The following is a 22,347-nucleotide window of genomic DNA, read 5'->3' as shown; positions in this document are numbered from 1 at the left end:
ATAAGCAGATAGGTTTGAAACTGTTCATTTAAAAATATGGATTATTAGACTTTAAAAACTAATGCTACCTGAGATTTTGGGTTGTACTATTAGAAGATACTGTATACTATCAAAAATATTTTTGTAGTTATTTTCCTTCATTTAAAAAATTGGCCATATTTAAGATTTTTATAGTCAGTTTTTAATAAATACTGAAGTCACTATCCAGAGATTACTAACCACACAAACTAAATCTTTGAATCGGTAGAAACTGATTTTTTCACTTTCATTATCTCTACAGATAGAACTAAGTATTTCCTCACTTGAAAAAATGTTAGTTAGGTTTAAAAGCCCTAGTATGGAGGTAGTTATCATTACAAAATTAAATAATTTTCCTGTCACATTTATCTGGCAACGGGACTTTATTACTGATTTCCTGGAAGCAAATTAGATTTATAGAAAAACAATCTCAGAAGAGTTTAAAACTAGAGTTCCTGAAACCATACACTCACACATGAACACCATTTTCCACCTAAAATTCAAGAGTATTCCTGCATACATGCTTTCAAAGCTTACTTTTGGCTTTATGGTCCAAACTATTAAAAGAGTGAGAAACAGTTCATTTTTTAAAAAAGCAACCACACCTGACAAGGTCACAGGCATTAAATGTTGGTCCCAGGCACTTCTGCCTTCCAAATACTAACAAGGTTTCTTTCACCACTGTCCAACTCTAATTTTTACGTTACCACAAAATTTTTATGTATTGTAATTCAGAATATATGAAAAACTACCTTAAGATAATTATTTTTACTCTGTAAACTATAACATGATATCTGAATACACTTGATAAGCATAAAGAATATGCTCACCATGAGCAACCAAACACTACCACATTGGACAAGCATTAAAATATGAACTACCGCTTTGGTCACTACCGAGATTTACAGTAAGACCATGATAAGTTATCAATTACAGACAATTTCACATTCACAGTCCCTGAGACATTTTTTAAATAATCTATTCTGGAATGAGAACACAGGAAGACAGAGAATAAATTTTCAGTAATCACAAGCTCTCAGCAATTATTTTCACTTAAGCTGAAAGCCCTAAGTTTAAAAATATATATAACAAACCAATGAAACTTACTTGACAGTGACTCGATTAGATAAATCCTGTAGATCCCCAGGATGGAAAAGCTGGGCTTCTTTCAACCCAATCTGTTCACAAGCTTTCAAAAATACGTTTATATTATCCTGTGAAAAGAATTGGAAAGTGAATGCTTAGCCGGGCTCGTTCTCAAAGGTTACAAATTTTTATGATATAACTTCACAGCTTCAAAGTCCAATTACAGTCAGCAAAAGAGGCAGCAGCAAGACCCATGCAAATGCATATCAGACAAAAAAAAAATACATGGGCACAAGTAGCCTTTCAGTCTTCCAGAGCATAAAAGGCAGTGCTATCTTATGCCCAAGCATACACTGCTTCTGTGATCTTTGTGACTGGCACGTTAAACATTACCTGTTATAGGACAAGTGCCTAGCCACTGAGCAGTAATCTACACTTTGATGTCAGCTCTGCTCTGCAAACAAACGCCCTCTTCCCAGCTTCGCACGACAAGCCTCACCTCTCCTCTTTAAAAATAACTCCAGCTACTGACATTCACCCACCCAGAAACTGTTGGCAAGGAAGAAATAAGAGGAGGAACATTCTGTTTCTATGATTACAAATTACAGAACGACTGTGGAATACCACACCTGGAATCTGGGTTTGGTTGCCGAGCCAGCTCTTGACGGACAGGGAAACCATGCTATAGGACCAAGGAGAAGCTGGGTGCTCATTGGCTAAATCACACAGTTGAGGAGTGGCACATTACTCACTCCCTGCACCTGTCTAAAGAGCTGCCTTCAAAAAAAAAAGAAAGAAAGAAAGAAAAGAAAATCTACCCAAGGCTGCCCTCATATCTAATTTCAAAACCCAAACCCTCCACTCACAAACCAACGCTTTTCATTAATATAAACTGCTGTACAAACATGGACTACTATGTATCCTATTTTACAAGGGGCTGCATATCAACCACACACATTTGGTTACCAAAATTAGCCTGGGCTTCATCTCTACTATTCTTAACAAAGAAAAGACTTTATGGGGCTCATGTGAGATGAACCTGTGTGGGCCCTTGGCCTTTGCTTTGTAGGGGATCTCAGGTAAGGGAATGGCCTCTCCACTAGCCAACACTCACCGCTGGTCCACTTCAGCATGTGGGCAACACCTGCACTATGCTGTCTGCCTCCCTGAAACCTCACCTCCCTCTCCAGGAGTTGAGGTTCAGGGACCAGAAGACAACTGCCACTTGCAGAAGACAGTTACTCATTCCCACAGGAAGGAAAATAGGAGTGGTGTAGCAAAGGGAGAGGGAATGATTAGAAAAAGGAAGGAGAGATAAGAGGCAAATTGAGCAGCTAGGTTCCAGGAGAGTGAGGAGAGTTAGGGAAAGTGCAGGAGAAGGTGTAATAAAAGAAAAAGCAATACTGATTGCTAGGGAAGTAAGGGGCATTATTACAAAATCACTATTCATAGAGGTGGTAGATTATTCTAGTATGTTCTCAGTAAAAGGCACTGCAGACTACCAAGTTAGAATGTGAAATCCATGGATCATTTTAAACAAGATGACCCCAAAGATTAAAGAAATTTCTAAGTCAAAAGTTGAGTAACTCGGCTGGGCCCAGTGGTGCACACCTGTAATCCCAGCAGCCCAGGAGGCAGAGGCAGAAGGATCTCAAGTTCAAAGCCAGTCTCAGCAACAGTAAGACGCTAAGCAACTCAGTGAGACCCTGTCTCTAAATAAAGTACAAAATAGGGCTGGGGATGTGGCTTAGTGGTTGAGTGCCCCTGAGGTCAATCCCTGGTACCCACTCGCCAGCAAAAAAAAAAAAAAGTTGAGTAACTCAATGAGAGGCACTGAATGTGACTTTAATAGAAAAAAAGAGAAATAATTTATTGGCAAAATTCCATGAGGAACATAACTTAATTTTACTGTTAAGCACATAATTTCTAGAAACTATACTACCTATAATTAGCAGATGATACACATTTATGGTCTAAAACTGGCCACTGAGGAGCAGAGGAGAACAAACAGTTTAGTTCACCAATACACCAAATTCTGCAGGAAGCAATTGCATATGAAAACAGGAAAACTAAACTGATAGAAGTCCTCCCACCAACTTAAGTTAGCTCTGAATGTTTAAGGTATTATAAAGTACTGGGCTGGTATTATAAAGTACTCAATGGTAGAGCACCTATCTAGCCTATGAAAGGCCCTGGATTCAATTTCTAGCACTGCAAAAGGAAACTTAATGTTTTAACATATTATAATACTTTAAACTTAAAGTAAACTTACGGAACTTTAAGTCAAAACAATGCTTCACATATTTTATAAAAGTATTACAACATTCATCTTGTTGACAGTATGTACAGGTTGACAAGGACAAAGTCACACATTCCTCAAAACCCATCTAAGAATTTAAAGAGAAACCACTTAAAATCTAAAGTGACTACACTTAGAGACACTATTCAAGAAAAACTACAATTAACGATTAAATGTTAGTCTTATGTAAAGCCTTTGTCTGAACCAAAAAGCAGAGTATCTTTTAAATGGCTGAATGAGACTCAATCTTCAAGTAGAAAAACCTGGTAAATAAAGTCACACAGGGCCTATGCAGCAAGAACAGTTTGGACTAAGATCAGAACTGTAATCTACATAATGCTTACTGGACTTTAGCCCACTGTTGATTTTTTTTTTTTTTATTTAATTTTTTTTTTTTTTACTATTTCAAAGGACCCAGGCAAACAGTTGCCTCAGTGGATATACAAAACTATAAATTTTCATGTCTGTTGAAACTTCAGGAAACCATATCCAGCCATACCCAGGAAAGTAGTCCTCATTTGTTGGAATAGTTTTCATTTGAACTTATGAAAAATGAGAGTAAAAATCAATGACAAATGGATACAAATCTTATTTAATTGGACTGGTAGCCAGAACTCCAAGTTAGTTCACCACCCACCAACTGCATGGCTTTGGAAATCTTAGTTTATCTTTCTGGCCTCATTTTCCCTATCAAGTAGAGTATAGATCTGTAACCCATTACAAGGACAAACACTCCTCTCTGCAAGGGAAGGGAAGCCCAATCTTCTCTATCCCATCTTGTCACATAAATACTTCATAACCCAACTTACATAAGATAAGCCAACGTCTACTCCCTACACTTTCAGTACTAACAGTGGCTTCTTAAAAGACATATAAACAAGATTTTCATATTTTCTCCAAACTCCACCCTACCTGTCATTATCAATCATCTCCCCTGATTAATTATCAAGAACTGAATGCTAACTAACAACTATGATAAAGAAATCAAAATAAATCTACAAAGACTCTTGGGTTTGTATTGGTTCTGCAGAGTACATCTATTAATTATCTATTGCTGCATAACAAATTTTTCCAAACCTTAGCCTCCTAAGACAATGGACATTTATGATTTCACATGGTTTCAGAGTATTGGAAATTTGGAACAGGTCATAACTGGATTGTTCTGACTTGGGGGATCCCTCATCAAGTTGTAGTTAAGATGTCATCTAAAGGCTATGTTGGGACTTGGAGTTGTTTGCAAGGTGGTTCACTCATTTAGGTGGAAAATCAGGACTGTTTAGTGATAGGAAACCTTGGTTCTTTACCAAATGGACATCTCCATCTGACTGCCTGATAGACGCAGTGATGCAAGAGAGCAAGATGAAAGTGCAATGTCTTATGCCTTACCCTTTGAAAACACATTCCATCATGTGCTTAATATTCTCTTGGTTAAAGGTCAGCCCTATGCAATGCAGAAATTATAAAAGAACATGAATACCAGGTGAGAATCACTAGGGGCATACTCAAGGATTGGCTTCCACATTTCACTCTCTGGAACCCAGTAATCCATGTCTTTCCCAGATACAAAATTCAATACTGTCCCCTTGGTCCCCCAAAATTCTCATCTCTTTAAAAGATGAGATCAAAATCCAGAATCTTATCATCTAAGTCCAATTCAGTGTGCAGCAAGAGTCTCCTGAGGTGTAATTCCTTAAGTATAATCCTGAGTACAGCTTCTCTCAACCTGATTATCAGTAAATAAAAAAGAAATTACTTACCCTCTCCTATTCCCAGTATACAACAGTGAGACAGGTAGATATATAGTCCATTTCAAAGTATGGAGAAATGAAAGACACACTGGAGCCACTGATCCAATGAGAATTCTCAAATTCCATAAGGCACAGGCTAGAAGTTCCTTTATTAGGACACAGTCCAGGGTCTTGCAGAGTTTCTGGGTTTGGGACCCACCCTCAAGATTCTTCATTCTACGGTAAAAATCATCTTCCGTTTTCCTCGAAAAGTAGCTTGTGTTTGCAGCTGTATAGATTTCTCAGTCTACTTCTTATCTTTCCCATAGAGGTTTGGGGAATTAAAGAACTTTTGATTTTATAATCCTATCTCTTTCAGTCTAAGTTGGCAGTGTTTCTGCAAATATAAATCTCTTAAAGATGCTATAGATCTTCTGTGAATCTCACTGGACTTCACTGTATTAGACAAAAGTCACACCCATGAATCTCCAGAGAAGTCCTTCTCTACATGGGTCTTCTGAGAAGATGAAGGGACATACCCTGAAGTTTCTAGAAGCCTTCTGCTGGGTTGGACAGATTTCCCAGGCACCACCTTGGATCTTTCTAGGAAGTTACTTGGATCTTTCTAGGATTTTACAACCACACCCTCAATTTCATCTTTAGAACTTGTTTTCCTGCCAATGCTCTGAATTTGATCTATGCCTGAAAACTCTCAATTCGAGCAACATTTACTGACTAAAGAGCCTGTTTTTAACACCAGCAATTCCTGTGTTCCTCATGTATATCAGTCTATCCTATGTCCACTAAGAAGACTGAACCAGTTAGACCCATTTCTGCAAGCTTCCTGAGTATACAGAGTCAAGGATTGTAGTAAGTATTATCTAGAAGTTTTCCCCATCGATCAACCAAATACACTTCTCATGATTATTTTGGCCTGCAATTCCCAGAAAGGACCTGTGTCTACTTTAAACAAACAAACAAAAAAAATTCAATAAAGAAAGAGATTGTTAATCCCTCTGAACCTGAGTACATGATGATGTAGATCAATTTAATCTGCGGCCAAGAGACCTGGTGATCCCAATTTCTTTCCTATTTGTGATGCACCACCCCAGTCACTGCCTCTTCCCCTGAAACTGACAGTGCTAAAAATCTCAGCAGTTATGTGTCAGCAATCAAGAGGTTGGAGATACCCTTTGAAGCAAAGAAATTCAACTGAGTCAATATATTAAAATAATGGTTTGCAGACACTGAACCCCAACTAGCCACATCAAAACACGAGATGGGACCATGCAGTCATCTCTCAGGTAAGGCTGATGATACACAACTGTAGCCCTAGCACTTGCTACTGAAAACCAAGTCCACAGACCAGAAGCACTGGCCTCACCTGGGAGCTTGTTGGAAACGCACAATCTGAAGCTCCATCCCAGACCTACTGCATCACAGCAGGCACAGGAAGGAGACCCCCCCATGACACAGGCTTCAGAGACAACACTGTTTTTGGCAAACAAAGTGAATAAATATTATCAAATAGGACTTATAGCCATGTGTTAGTTAGGTTTTTTGTTGCTATGATCAAGATAACTGACAAAAAGAACTTAGAGGAGGAAAAGTATATTTTGGCTCATGGTTACAGAGGTTCAGTCCATCGTCAGCCAATTAGATTGCTCTGAGCCTGAAATGAGACAGAACATCATGATGGAAGAGTGTGGTGAAGGAAAGCTGCTCAGCTCATGGCAGTGGGAAGTGTGGGGTGGGGGCACAGGGCAAGATGCACCCTTCCAAGGCACATTTCCAGTGACTCACCTCTTCTAGTCACACCCCACCCCACAGTTATCACCCACAGTCAGTTCATTCAAATTAGGCTGAATTGAGTAGGTTACAGCTCTCAAAACCCAATCACTTCATCTCTGACTATCTCTTCATTAACACAGGAGCTTTGGGGGGACATCTGATATACAAATCATAACAAGCAGTGTTTCTCTTTACTCTGAACATGAGTCACCTAGGGATTATGGAGTTTGCTAGTAGACAAATCGTCTACAAAAGTACTTGAACTCCATTCACATAATATTAAGGGATCAATCGGAGTTATTTTAAAGCAATTCTAAGTAGAAAAGTAACTAAAATATATTCCAACTCGCGTTATAATTATACAGTTCCCACTAAGAAAGCAGTTGAGTCACAATCTGATCAGTTGGCACTGGTTTTTTAATTTATTATTTTGGCAAAGTCATCCTCTGTCTTATGGTTGAGCTAATAATAAATTCAATCTGTCAAGTCACACCTACATTCTATGACTGTAACATATAGGTAAACATTCATCAGAAATCCAACTTTAAGAGTTAATTGTGAGAGAAATAAGCAGCTGCTCCGATCTTTTTTTAAAAAAGCTTTCCTTGGTTATCTATTTCTCCACAAAGAAAAAGGTCTGGTCATTGCTGATAGCAAGGGAGTCGAGGACAGGAGAGTGGTGAAGTTCTGTAACTGATGAAAATAGGACGAGGGGCCAATTATGAAAGCAAAAAGGAGCTGCCAAGAGACACTGAGGGCCCAGGAGATTATGCATGGTAACGATGCCAGCAGGGTGGTGACTGATTTTTTGCCAGTGCTGCTGGCAGAGCAGGAGAAAATACCACCACACCAAGCAAGAGCTGAGAGTTGGCAAGTCGGGGCAGCAGAAAGCCTTAAAAAAAGGGCCAAGTGACTGGTAAAGGTTAGTTATTGAAATGTTTAATTAACTTGGGTTACAATTAACTAACTATACAGGGGCAATAACAGGCTTTGTCAAACTGCAACATGAACTAAGTGATAGTATTTCAGTTTATTCAATTTAAACCTCACATTGAAAGTGAAGAAATTTTAAAATGCACCTACTCTTTTAAAAAGCACTGAAATAGATGCTTAAAAACTCTGTCCTCAAATTATCCACATTCTGTGCTCCAAAGTAGAACAAGCACTTAACATTAGAAAAAAAAGGGCCATGTCACAATGATGCTAAAACAGACTTTATGAACAATAAAGCATATTTAAGGAATGAAAACTACATGGCAACACTTGAGAGCCCACTAGGAATTGGCACTCCTTTCCTGCAGCATCCACCCACCCTTTAGGAATCACTTTTACAGATGATATACCTGGATCCTCAGCCCTATTACAACTTTTCCAGGCCAAGGGACTTGCTGCTTCATGGGGCTGACTCATTTTTCAGTCATTCCTGTGTCATGAAAGTCCAAAGACTCTCTCCCTGTAAATGTAAAACACTGATCAATCCTAAACCTACCTACCTAACAATGCAAACTGAATCTGACCTCTGACATGATCCCCTCAGCAACCTCACCAGTTCTTCTTCCTCAAATACCCTCCATGCTCCTCACATCATCTCTTTAAATGTCCCTTGTTTTCTCCACACATCTGGTCCCTCAAGTGACGCTTTCCAGTTCTTGTATTATCCCAATTGGCCCTTCAACTGAATAGCTAGTTTTCCCAGGCTACTATCTATTGAATTCTTTATGTCAGAGAGAAAACTGAGGCACTTTAAACAAATTATCTTTTCCAAATTCTCATCCAAAAAATTTTGTGGAGTCTCACTGTCCCCATATTATACATAGGGAAACTGCAGCTTATATGGCCTGCCCAAGATCATACATTAACTTGTGGAACTGGGATTCAAATACAGTCATATAACTCTTGAATCTATGCTCTTTCTTTTTTAACTTTTATTTATTTATTTTCATTAACTTTTTTGGACAGTGATAAATATTTTTTTTAATTTTTTCATGCATGTATATAGGGTAATAATGTCTGTCTTAATCTACCACTCTTCCCAATCCCACCCGTCTCACCCCACCCCTCGCTAACTTCTGTACAATCCAAAGTTGAATCTACGCTCTTAACCCTTGTATTAGTTTTCTATTTCTGCTGTGACAAATTAGTGGTTTAAAACAATCCATTTTATTATTTTACCATACTGAAGATTAAAAGTCCAAAATCAGTCTCACTGGGCTAAAATTAAGATATCCATGGAGATATTGTCCTTCTACTGCATTCTAGTATAAAATCCATTTCCTTGCTTTTTCAGATTCTGGAAAACATCTACATTCCATGGCACATGGTTCCATTCCTCCATCTTCAAAACAAGTAGCATCAGGCTGAGTCTTTCTCACACTGCCATCTGTCTGGATCTCCTTCTGCTGAAGCTCAGTTCCTCCTCTTATAAAGATGTCTCTGAGGACAATGGGCCCTCCTGAATCATCCAGGACACTCTCACCATCTGAAGGTCAATGGATGATCAACCTTACTCCCATTCACGACCTAATACTCCCTTGCCTTGTAAGACAGTCACAGTTTCTGTGGCTGATAATGCAGTCATCTTTGAAGACCACTGTTCTACCTGCCACATATTCCATGTCTCCTTAGAGACAGGTCCCGTGTGTTATGTTCTCCCTTCTTAGCATGAAGCATCTGCACCTCCATGCTGGACTCTAGGTGTGACCAATTATCACTCAAAGGCTCACTAATGTTGATCTCATAAAATGAGGATTACAGGGTTATTGGGAGGGTTTCCTGATAAAAAGACAAGATGATTGGTAGAGTTTCTAGCATATAGTAAGTGGACCATAAATTGAGAGAAATCCCCTTAACTTCTCTTGTTACAGGTGTGGGTACTTTTCATTGTGGCATCTATCTTATACGGTGGTTAACTGATTCTGTGGAGCAGACCTGGGGACACTGACTTCAGACTTCACAGGAGAATGATCTATGAGTTTAAATGAACCATAGTCTAGTCAAGCAAGATAAGTTGAATACAGAAGAATCTGAATTGAAAATCATGTGATCCTATCAGTGAGGTTCTTGGATAAGGGCTTAAAATATAAGATTAAGCTTTCAGACCACATAAAACCACTCTGGACTCATATGACCTTTTTTCCAACTAAAATACACTTAATATCTATTCCTGATAAATATTCTTTTGGAGACCTGGGTCCATCCAGATCATTTCTAATTCCTGATTTTGATACCCAATACACTAGATAAACTGCATTGCTACAACAGCTATAAATTGGACAGTATTTCCCATGTTTTCATTCTTTTTTAACATAAACAGGATAATATAAACCCCTAAGACAAACTGCCAGAAGCGTAACTTAGGTCTGCATGAATTTAAACATCGGTTCATTAAAATTGAGCACTTCATTTCTCATGGACAAGATTGGCTTCTAGTGTTGTTTCTTGACAAAAAAAAAAAAAAAAAAAAAAAAATCACACTGACAAACTGTCTCTTTAATCATCTTTCCACAATGCTGCCAGGGAACATCATCTAAAATCAACACTACTCACTTTTTTTCCTTAAATTTACCAAGCTATAATCTTTTGCAAATTGCCTCACCCACCACATGTTTTCTCTTGATCCACCCCTTATCCCCCACCTACACTCCTCCACCCCCTATTTATTGTCTCAGTAAAGTACTGATGCAAAACCCCCAATGCCCTGGATCCATTAGTAGCTCCTGCACACTCTCTTCCATCAAAGCATTTGGCAAATTCGACCACTTCTCAACTGTCCCTGAGGCCACCATCCCTTTTGCATGGAAAACTGTGTTTATCAGGCTCTCTGAGAAATAGAACCAACAGGATGTCTATGGAAACAGTCTTATAATAAGGAATTATGGCGGCTGAGAAGTCCCATGATTCGAGTCAGCAAGCAGGAAACTGAGCAGAGCTGATGATGCAGTGCTAGTCCAAGTTTGAAGGTCTGAGAACCAAGAGAGGGGATGGAATTGTGTATGTTCCAATATGAAAACCAGTAGGATCGAGATGTAAGAAAAGTCAATCATTCCATTCAAATCCAAAAGTAGGGGGGAAAAAAAAAGGAGAAAATAAAAGACAGTATCTCAGTTCAGGTAGAAGAGTTCCCTCTTACTAGCAGAGTCAGCTTGACTGTACTATTCAAGCCTTCAACTGATTGTCAAGGCCCACCACAGGGAAAGCAATACGCTTTACTTAGCCTACTGACTGAAAAGTTAATTGCATCTAAAAACACTCTCACTAACAAACCCAGAATCATGGTTGATCAAGTATCTTGGAATCCCATGTCACAGTCAAGTTAATTTTGACACACAAAATTAACCGTCACTTCTCCTGAAATATTCTTCAACTGGCTTTCTTCTTTTCTTGATTGCCTTCAATCTATTCTTCACACAGCAACCATGATCATTTTTAATTGTTTAAAGATACAACTCACAATTCACAATAGCTAGATTGTGGAAACAATCTAGATGCCCTTCAGCAAATGAATGGATAAAGAAACTGTGGTATACATACACAATGGAATATTATTCAGCCATAAAGAAGAATAATATTATGGCATTTGCAAATAAATGGATGGAATTGGAGAATATCATGCTAAGTGAAATAAGCCAAGCCCAAAAAACCGAAGGCCGAATGTTTTCCCTGATAAGTGGATGATGATGTGTAATGGGGGTGGGGGAGTGGGGAGTGAGAGAAGAATGGAGGAACTTTAGATTATGTAAAAGGAAATGAGAGGGAGGAGAGTATGAAAAATGGTGAAATGAGACAGACATCATTAACCTATGTACATGTATGATTACACAAATGGTATGAATCTACATCATGTACAACCATAGAAATGAAATATGTACCCCATTTGTGTACAATGAATCAAAATGCAGTCTGTAAAAAAATCAAAAGATGGATAAATAATTAAAATTTTTTTTAAAAAGATACTACTCACACACAGGCACACATTTAAAGTATACAGTTCATTAATGTTTGAGTATATTAACAGATATGTGCTTCCATTTAAAAAGGTAACCAATGACCTTCCAACAAATTAAATTCTTCTCAGAATATCCCAATCATCCCTTATCATACATCAAGTAAAATGCAGTCTACTCACCGACTCACAAAGCTTCACACAACTTCACTAGCCTACCTTACTCATGGTCCTCCTTGAAGACCTCTGCTCTTTGATCTGGAAAACTCCCTCCAGGCCCTATATCTTCCCAGGCTTCACTTCTCCCACTTTATTCAGGCCTCTAATCAAACGTTAACTTAGAAATGGGATGTCCTCAGCACCTTCTCTGAACCACTTCTCCTACACACTCCATCATTCTTTATCTATTTGTATTATTATTTCAGTGTAATTGTTGGCAACTGGAGACATGGCTCCCCCACTGCCAAGGGACAGTGGGCCTACTGGTCCCTGATGAGAAGCAGCAGTGGAGATGTAGAGTGGTGGAGCAGTGGCCAACTGCAGTGCAAGTGACAAGCATAGCCACAGGCCGAGTGGAGCCAGCCATGCAGGCACGCAAGCCAAGTCGTGGTGGTCTGTCGCCCCGCAGCAGCATGGCCGACACACAGTGCGGGTGCCCGCTGCAGAAGCACACACTGCACTTCTGGCCTGCTACCAGAAAACAGAAGTGGGGCAGAACTGGAGACTATCATGCTAAGGGAAATAAGACAATCCCCAGAACCAAAGGCTGAATGCACTCTCTGATGTGTGCATGCTGACTCCCAAAAGGGGAAATGGGGGAGGGAAGAATAGAAGTACTTTGGAATAGACAAAGGGAAAGAAGGGAAGGGAGGGGAAAGGGGAATAGGAAACATAGTAGAATAAATAGGACATCACTTTCCTATGTTCGCATATGAATACATGACCAATGTAATTACACATCATATACAACCAGAAGAATGGGAAGTTGTACTACATGTATGTATAATATGTCAAAATACATTCTTAAAAAACTTGATCAATAGCGTTAGTACATTTCCAAGCCCTAATTAGCATAAGTTTGGGCCAATGGCATTGGTACTTTTTTCAAACCCTAATTAACATAAGTTTGGACCAACAGTAGGGAACCAAGTACTATATAAGCCCCTAGACTAGCACACTTGGACAGAGAAAACCTGCTATCAGTCACTCTTGAGCTGTTAAAGAGTTCTCTTCCTGTTCTTCAATAAATCCTACTATTACATTCACTCATCCCGGCCTGTGGATTTTATTCTTCAAATTCACAAGACAAGAACCCAGGAAAGAAGAAGAAATTGATGGTGAGCTGCTAAGGTCTGCTGCAACACTAGTGAGCATGGCCTGCCATTATGAGCTGCAACTCTTCTAGGCTGCAGAGGCCTGTGCAGACCCCACCCACCAGCAGAAAGGGAGAAACTCCAGTCTCACCTGCCAGCAGCTGCAGGGAATGGAGTTTCATCTCAAAACTCCAGTTTCACTGGCACTGTCAAGATATCACTGATGTGTTGCCTACTGTGCAGCTTGTCCCAGGTTCCTAGGACAATGCCTGAAACACAGCAGATATTAAAGAAATATTTCTAGAAAGGGATGAACAGTAATGGGTCCCAGACACACCAAGTAACTGGCTTTACACCTTCAAATCTATTTCTATCACCCTCATTTGCTGCTCCTGTTGCACTTTCTAACTAACAAAAGGGACCTAAAAAGAGGTGGTCAGAGTTTATTTGAATGAAACTCTCCTATCTGATATATATGTCACATGATACTCAAATGCTGAATCAATTTTTTCACTAAATTATTTTTAACTCTACAAGTTAATTGTAGTGTTGCTTCAGCAATTCTAATGCATTAATTTTTTTTTTTTAAGTTGCCCTCAAGGCTGAAACTTGGCACATAAATGTTGATCTTAGATTTTAAAAACAAGCAGGTTTAGGAACTCTGGGGAAATGTTCCTAAACATGTGCCAGCACTGTCATTAAAAGATTATGGCTAGAAATAAAAGAGGAGTTTCCTGCTTTACAGCACTACATCACCTTGAGTGTATTGGAAGCAACTTCAGTGCTAATACTGTTTTTAATTTTCCACTTATGGTGACACTTGCCTTTAATAGGTAGCGAAAGAGAAGCAGGGAGTCAAGACATCTCCATGAAATCTACTGAGAATACTTTATAAATAACTCAACTGTCATTGACTTACTTATATGCCTTTTTATATAAGAGCATTAAGGCATTCAGATATTTAATATGTAATATCTGTTACCTTACAATAGCCAATGCACAATTCCCACTCTATTTGCCAGATTTGATACTGGATAATTATAAACCATTAAAATGCAGATGGTGATCCACAAAAACACCAGTAATGGGGCTGGGGATATAGCTTGGTGTGTAGAGTGTTTGCCTGTCAAGTACAAGGCCCCAGGTTCAAATCCCAGCACTGCAAAAAAAAAAAAAAAAAAACTCCAGTAATATGTTCATCACCAAAAAATCATCTACATGATAATAAATAACGATGGGGGCTGCAGTTGTGGTTCAATTGTAGAGCACTTGCCTACACCATGTTGAGGCACTAGGTTCAATCCTCAGCACCACATAAAAAATAACAAAATGAAGGTATTGTGTTCATCTACAACTAAAAAAAAATTTTTTTAAACATGGAAAATGACCTTATTTTTAGTGAATTTTGTATGCTATAATCTCTGATGCAAGTATAACAATAAATTAATAGTTAATACTATACAGTATATAGTATAGTTTAGAAGAAAAAGTACTCCATGTTTTGTTATTGCTTTTTTTTTTTTTTTTTAAGAAAACAACAAATTGACAAACTATAAGATTAATTTAAATTTTAGTAGTTGAGGCAACATTTAAAAACTTGTGAGAGTAGTTCACCTTTGGGGGGAAAAACATTTCTTTGGTATAGTTTAATAATGAAGCCAAATTTAGCAATTTTGGTCCAGTTGACTGATATCCTCTAATATTTATTGTCTCTATTCGAAAATGGGAAGAAAAGATAAAAATTATCTTTTAATTCATTGAAGCATCAGATCTCCTCAAAATTCAAGGTAATACATAAAAATTCACCCCAAGACAGTGATCTGTGGGAAACAAAAATTAAAGAACAGGGCTGGTACTGTGGCTCAGTGGTAGAGCACCTGCCTAGAATGTGTGAAGCACTAGGTTTGATCCTCAGCACCACATTAAAAAAATAAAATAAAATAAAGGTCTACCACAACTAAAAAAATTTTTTTAATTAAAGAAAATGATAATTCTACATCCACAGAAACACAGAATCTTTGTTATTTATCAAATGCGAAGAAATTAGAAACATGAAAGAGTTGAGCATGAATAAAAAGCATGTTTTTGCAGAGAAGTCCCCAGTGTTGCCCCCGGCCATCCCAGAAAGGTTGATATACATCCATCTGAAAATGGGGAACATGCCAACCAGAATCAGCTCACTAAGAATACTGCTCTTATTGGCTAAGCAATCAAATAGGCCAGAGTAAGTGTATCAGAGAATTTAACTGGTGGAAGTTTTTCCCAAATCTTCTAGGTAGAAGATCTCCTCAAACTAATCCACAAAATCAGCAATAAGAATCAAGAAGAGAAAAAAAAAAAAAAAAAAAAAAAACACTCTTATTCTCACTTCTAGATGGTTTTTTCAAACTGGCTCCACAATATCATCTTTCCATCTTTTCATATGCTGTCACTTGTTATTAGTGTTCTGTGTTCTTAAAACCCCCAATTATTCACAAAGTGACTTGCTTATTACCACTAGAGAGCAACTGCCTCCAAGACGCAGGGTTGTGACCCAGCACAGAGCAATCCTCAGCTTCACCACTATTCTGTCTCAAGCAAGCATAAATGTTCTCCACCTTCCTATAACTATCCAAGTCACATGCCAATATTCCTTAAGTATTTTCTCTTCAACCATACAAACATCACTTCTGCCTCCTACCCAGAAAAGTGCTACCCTGGAATGAAAATAACAATTATAGTCATATTTCTTATGTTATTTCAACCTAGAAGAGAAAGTAAACTGAATTTAGCTTTTCCCACCCCAAAAATACAAAAAACAAAAAATTCTGTCCTGAGATCTCACACTTTGGTATTATTTGTGAAAAATGCCCACAAACTTTCCCTCTCCCCTTGAGAGAGAGGGGAAAATGGAATAAACAAAGTCATTGTGTGAGAATGGTTTTACTTGTTTATTTGGTATTGCGAATTGATTCCAGTAGTAGTGCCCTAGCACTGAGAACTCCATCCTCGGCCCTTTTTATTATTTTGAGAGAGTATCTAGCTAGTTGCTGAGGCTGGCCTTGAACTTGTGATCCTCCTGCCTTTGCCTTCCTAGTCACTGGGATTACAGGTATATACCACTGCACCCAGCAAGAATGGTTTTTAGAAAAGCACATAGCAAGACCTCAGCTGCATCATTTCAACTTTATAGATTCCTCATGTGGATATTCCATAGCTGCTGGAAGAAAACAACCAGATATTTTAGCAGTGACCTCTCAGCACAGAATAGGTCATACTACCTTACTGACACCCAAGCATGTAGGAGAGCAAAGGTGAAAGAATCAGAAGTAACTTCACACAGGTACAAGAACGTTAACCAGCAAGTACCTTCTAGAAAATGGCAGCAAGAATGGGCACCTAGACTTGCCTTATATCTGGAAGTAGCCATCAGGAAGGCAAGAAAAACTGACACATCCCATGATTTAAGCTAACCGGGATTCTTGCCCATTTCCTGCATTCCACAGCATTCCTGACTAAGACGACAACCTTTCCAGTCTCTACGGTCACACCTTACACATTCCACTCCTGAACATAATCTAAAAGATTAACTCTTTATTAGCAAAGATGTTCAAATTTAGCAATATTTTAATGCAAATGTGGATACACTGAGGATTTTTCTTTTGAGACCAATGATAGACACAAATGTTCAAACAAATGATTCAAACCAAATTTTCTGAAATAACATTTCTTTTTCAAAAGTAAATTACAGTTAAAATGGAAAATATGAGTAGATCAACCAATCTATGGTCAATCAGATGGACCCATATAGAAACACAGTGATACTTTCTTGATTCTTCAGCTAAGTGGTTCTCCATCAGCGATGATTTTATCCCCATGGGGGTCAGTGGCAATGTTAGGAGACATTTTTAACTATTAAAAATAGTAGGGAAGGAGAATAACACTGTCATGTAGTGAGCAGAGGTCAGGGATGCTGCTAAGGATTCTACAATGAACAGGACGGACTCCAGAAAAAAAGAATCATCTGCCCCCAAATCACAACAGCATCAAGACTGAGAAACCCTGTTTCACTAAACACAAATAAATCATCAGGTGTCCAAAATAACTATAAGTCTTAGGGTGAATAATTTCCTTGATGCTTCCACACATATTGTATATCATGCACTAACATATCAGATGGCAAATATTATTCTGCTTCAATAGTTCTTTTCACCATCAGGGTATTTGCCTTTTTCCTGGGGTTTAGTTTTGATGTTGAACTTCTTTCTTACTCACAAATAAAGTTTTAGTTTTAGGTTTCAATATGCTGAATGTAGCCACATTTAGCACCAGCTAATTTTTTGGACGACACAAACTCTTTGGTTAGACTTTCTTTTAAAAAAAAAAAAAAAAAAAAAAACACAAAAAAAACCATAGCTTTGTGAAGAACAGAGAGGATAGAAAAAATGAGAATGTATTTCTTTATGAACTAAAACTCAGTCAAATAAGAAAAGTCATATCACTAGAAGAAAAGATCTAAGAGAATATAGTTACTACCCTCCCAAAAAAAATTTATCACATGAATATTTCAAACAAAGCATTTGATGTATTTATAAAGCATATAAACGAGTTTCTCCATATTGTCACTGCTCAAGACATATTCCACACTTTTCCCATAGGTCCAAATGTAAAGTTAAATCCATTGCCCTAACATGAAAGTTAAACACACATGGTAGATAGCTGAGGACAACTGAAAAGTATAGCTAAAAAGAGTAAGGGAGAAATAACTGAAGAGGGGACATGGACCACCATAACCACTTAGCTTATACCTTTGCACAAAAATTCTTATCATATTCTTAACCTTGGTGTATCTACCCCACACAAACCTCCTTCACAGAATCTACTTCAACCCACACATGGAGCTGAATGCACCAACCCTCCAACACTCCTGACCACAGCCCATTTGGTCAAGACAACTATCTTAAGTGACCTGAGATATCTGTAGCCTGGAAAGAAAGGGTAACCTTATCCATTCAGATCCTTATCTTGGGAACACCAACTAAGAAACATCAAAATCAAGTCTTCTGTTGAAATGGGGAAGAAAAAAGTATTGGTAGAATACAGACTGCAATGTTTACGGGAGAACACTAAATTCTTGGGAGAGTCTTGTGATAAATCTTTAAAATAAAGCCTCTTCAAGTGACTTAGCTTGAAGTCATCTCTGTGCTTTGCTGCTCAAAGAGCAGGCATCATATGTAAAATCTGATGAAATGAGATGAAGACCTTTGGATTGTATCATTGTCAATTTTCTAGTTTTGATATATTATACTTCAGTCATGCAAGATGGTGCATTGGGAGAGTACTGAGAACCTTTTTGTACTTTTTGCACCTTCCTCTGAATCTATGTTTATTTTAATGTAAGAAGTATTAACTATAACATTTTCTGTATTAGTTTGCTAGGGGTACCATGCCAACAGCTAAAAACTGGCTTAAAACAAGAGAGATCACTGTCTCATGGTTCTGGAGTTAGAAATTCAAAAGTAAGGTGTTGGGAGAGCCATGATCTGTGTGAAAACTGAGGGGGATCTTTCTTGCCTCTTTCTAGCTTCCGGTGGTTTGCAGGCAATCCTTGGTGTTCTTTGCATGATAGATACATCAATCCAATACCTCGCCTTCACATGGCATTCTTCCTGTAAATCTTCACATGGCCATTATTTTATAAAGTTATTAGTCATATGAGATTAGGATACAATCTACTCCAATGTGACCTCATCGTAACTAATTACCTCATCTGCAACCGACCTGTTCACAAAGCCCCATTCTGAGGTACTGGGGTTTAAAATTGTCTTATTTTGGTGGGGGATGGAGGTTTATCCAATTTTAGAGCCCATTAATATTCACAATGGAAATATTGTTCACTAATTCATCAAAAGTATCTTTGCTCTCTTATATGAATCATCACCAATGTTGTGTGTTGTGAACACAATAATTAGTAGTATTGGCCCAGATCATTCAACTTCTTTAAGTGTCAAAAATAAAGACTTCTGGAATACTCCTTCTTCGGAAATTCTTAGAGATCCATCTTCACAGTCCCATTACAACTGCTCACAAGTGTCCAGAACATGTCAGTCCGGTTCTCTGTGGCACATTTATGTTGGGATGGTTTTTTTGCTCATTTGCTAATTTATTTGCATGATTCCCCCTCCTTCTCTGCTTTGAGTCAAACTTGATATCTATCTTTGTTCCTCCAACACATCCCTATAAACTAAAAATATCCTCAACCTAGTAGGCCCTCACTTATTGGTTAAAATGATGAACATTGGTTGACTATCCACATATTGGACTATATATTATTACTTTTAATTCTTGTAATGACTCTCTTCGAAGTAGATGTTGACACTCTTATTCACACTTGAGGCAAAGACTTAGAAAAAATTTTGATATAACCATCCTGACAAGTATCAGGAGTCAAATGAGGCATGATGCTAACTTCAAACCAATTAAGCTTAGCCCATTCTGTAGCTGAAGTCACTCCATGCTCTAACATCCAATTGAAAATGCTCAGTGTCTTGTATTTGGAAAATCATCCTATTTAATATACTGGAAATTCATTTCATTTTAGTTTCTGAAGATAAGATCCAAACTGGATAGAATTTCTGATGCTCGAAATAGAAATACTTGTAGAGATATCTGGGTTTAAAAATAAAATACATTTGTGCTTGCATCTAATCATACAATCATAAAATTGAATAAAACTTACAGTGGCCAAGAACAACAAGTCACCACAATTCAAGCATTACAGATATGCAGTGTGTTTGAGTTTCAAGGCTAATTTCATTTAAAATGCATGTAATTGATATAAGAAATGACCATTTATAATCAAAGTATTAAACTATCTAACAGTAACTCAAACCATTTGAAAAAATGTAATTCAAATTTTTAATTTGCACAGCAGTGCTTTAGAAAAGTTATTTTCATATAATTTTTTTATCTTATTACACTGAATGTTTCCTGCCAGAAAGAATTCAAATACCAAATTTCTTTAATTTTATCCCTTAAATAACAAATATCTTTTGACTCATTATACATTAGAAGAATATATATATTCATATATATATATATATAATATATATACTATATCTGGGTTTTAAAATAAAATACATTTGTGCTTGCATCTAATCATACGATCATAATATATGTGTAATATATATTATATTATATATAAATACACAGACACAACAGGCTTTTGATCTAACTCCATTTAAGACCCAAAAAAATGTCAGGCCAGCTGCCCATTCATAATAGATAAGCAATAGAGACAACTTGTAAGAAGAAAGGAGTTAATATCAGAACCAACTGTGCTGGGAACTTTATATGGATTCTATAATTTCAAAAGAAAACTATTTTCATTCCCTCTCTCCTAGACAGATATTTTCCAATAAACATTTTTCATAACTCATCCCTATCAAAATTTGGCAAGTTTTTCATGCCTCCTGCAAACTCAGAAATTTCGGGGCTGCTACCTTTAATTACTCATGCCATTAACATCTATAAACACATGAATGATCAAAGAGACGTTTCTTCAATGTAATATAAGCACCATGAATATTCCAAAGATGATCAGTTTGTTTCTACCCTGCAATTATTAAGTGTTTTAAACTTAATGGTTTTGTGGGGGAAAAAAATTTGACCAACTCCTATCATGAACATTGTTTTTTTTAAAGGATTTTTAACATTGTGAAAATTATCCATCAATTGGTATTTATTATAAATTATTTCCAAACACAGAGCCCATATTATTACTAGTCTCTCATCGGAATAACAAAATAACAGTGGTGTTATTCGTTATACTCAAAATCCTGAATTTAAAGCTAGAGGGAATCTAGAGAATCATCACTGCCATTTTATGGATGATAAAACTGTGACAAAGACTTGTCCAACACATCCAGCATCACAAAGGACATTAATAGGAATATTGTACAAATACAATTAAGATTAGTGTGCTGAGTGGGATTAATGCAGAAGCAAGAAGCAGCAGAAACAGAGTGACTGGTAAATACCCACCAGTCTGGGGAACTGTGTGGTCAACCAGAAAGCAGGCTCAGCAGGGTTGAGCTTCAGAGAATTTGACCTACACAAAGGCAATCAGTGCAGGAAAGCCAAGAAAGGGAATGGATGATGCTCTAAAACTCAAAACAAACAAATGAGTAACAAGTAAATAAAAACATCCTGATGGGAGGGAAATAGAAAAGAGAACTACAAATGTAAGGAAGACATCACTAAAAACACTTTCTTCCAGCAAAATAACCCTAACTTAACTTCTACTGTAACTACAGATGAGAGATCTATGCCCACCTTTTTTATATTTCAAAGACAAAGAAATTCAGATTTTTAGTGAGAACATTCAAAATTCTCTCTCCTAGCTCTTTTGAAATATGCATTATTAACTATAATCATCCTACTGTGCAACACAACACCAGAACTGCATTCCACTGTATCCCACAAATTTGTATAATTATTATTTGTTGATTATAAATAACATTTTTTAAAAGGAATTCGTTTTAAAGATAACTTATTACTTACCAAACCTGCTATTGGTGTAGACAGTCTATTGATCTTCTTAATGATTCCAGGCTTGAGCTTATTAATCAAACTGAAAGTAAATGAATAACATAATGATTACAAGAATGCCAATATGAGTTCAGTGTTCTTTGAAACATTTTTATGAATCATATATATCACTATTCCATCCTGCAATCAATTATTCCCAGCCCCAGCCCATCAAAGGTAAACAACCAAAACAACAGGTCCAGAAACAAAGAACCTGACTGCACACAGTGGTGAAGTGGTCCTCCCTGGACCATGAGGTCACATTTCTTTATCAAAGCCAAGTCTATAACAATAGTTTCACATTTGTTAAAGAAAGGTACTATTTGATTATGTTTTAGTAGTCAGTTCAAGAATCTCTTCATCAGAATTTAGTTCACTTGACCCAAAAAACACTTTCCTACTAATAATTTTCATTTTTTTTTTATCAAACTGATCTTTATGCTAAAAGTTAGCTTCAAAACCATATTGTTTTTGCCACATTTAGCGGTACAAACAGTTGACCTGTTCTTATTAGTAACTCACTCAAACCCAACTGATTGCTATTATCATAGCAGAAGAGGTAAAAATTATATGTACTAAATTCCCCTAAATTACCTCAGAATC

The 22,347-nt window shown here is 37.4% G+C and overlaps 1 protein-coding gene across 12 annotated transcripts in view; it reads right to left on the bottom strand.

The window, feature by feature from the left end:
- Lmo7 (LIM domain 7) overlaps nucleotides 1-22,347 on the bottom strand; it is a 197,565-nt gene that overhangs the window by 93,507 nt on the left and 81,711 nt on the right. For all 12 annotated transcript variants that reach the window (XM_047552078.1, XM_047552079.1, XM_047552080.1 and 9 more), the window contains exons 3-4: nucleotides 21,718-21,787; nucleotides 1,126-1,232 (exon numbers count right to left, since the gene is read on the bottom strand). In XM_047552078.1, the coding sequence (XP_047408034.1) occupies nucleotides 1,126-1,232; nucleotides 21,718-21,787 (177 nt within the window). The remainder of the gene's footprint in view (nucleotides 1-1,125; nucleotides 1,233-21,717; nucleotides 21,788-22,347) is intronic.

The sequence above is a fragment of the Sciurus carolinensis genome, chromosome 5 (genome assembly GCF_902686445.1).
Source record: "Sciurus carolinensis chromosome 5, mSciCar1.2, whole genome shotgun sequence".
In the NCBI taxonomy this organism is placed as follows: Eukaryota; Metazoa; Chordata; class Mammalia; order Rodentia; family Sciuridae; genus Sciurus; species Sciurus carolinensis.
The sequence above is the reverse complement of the archived record's forward strand: the minus strand, read 5'-3'. Positions and strand labels throughout refer to the sequence as shown.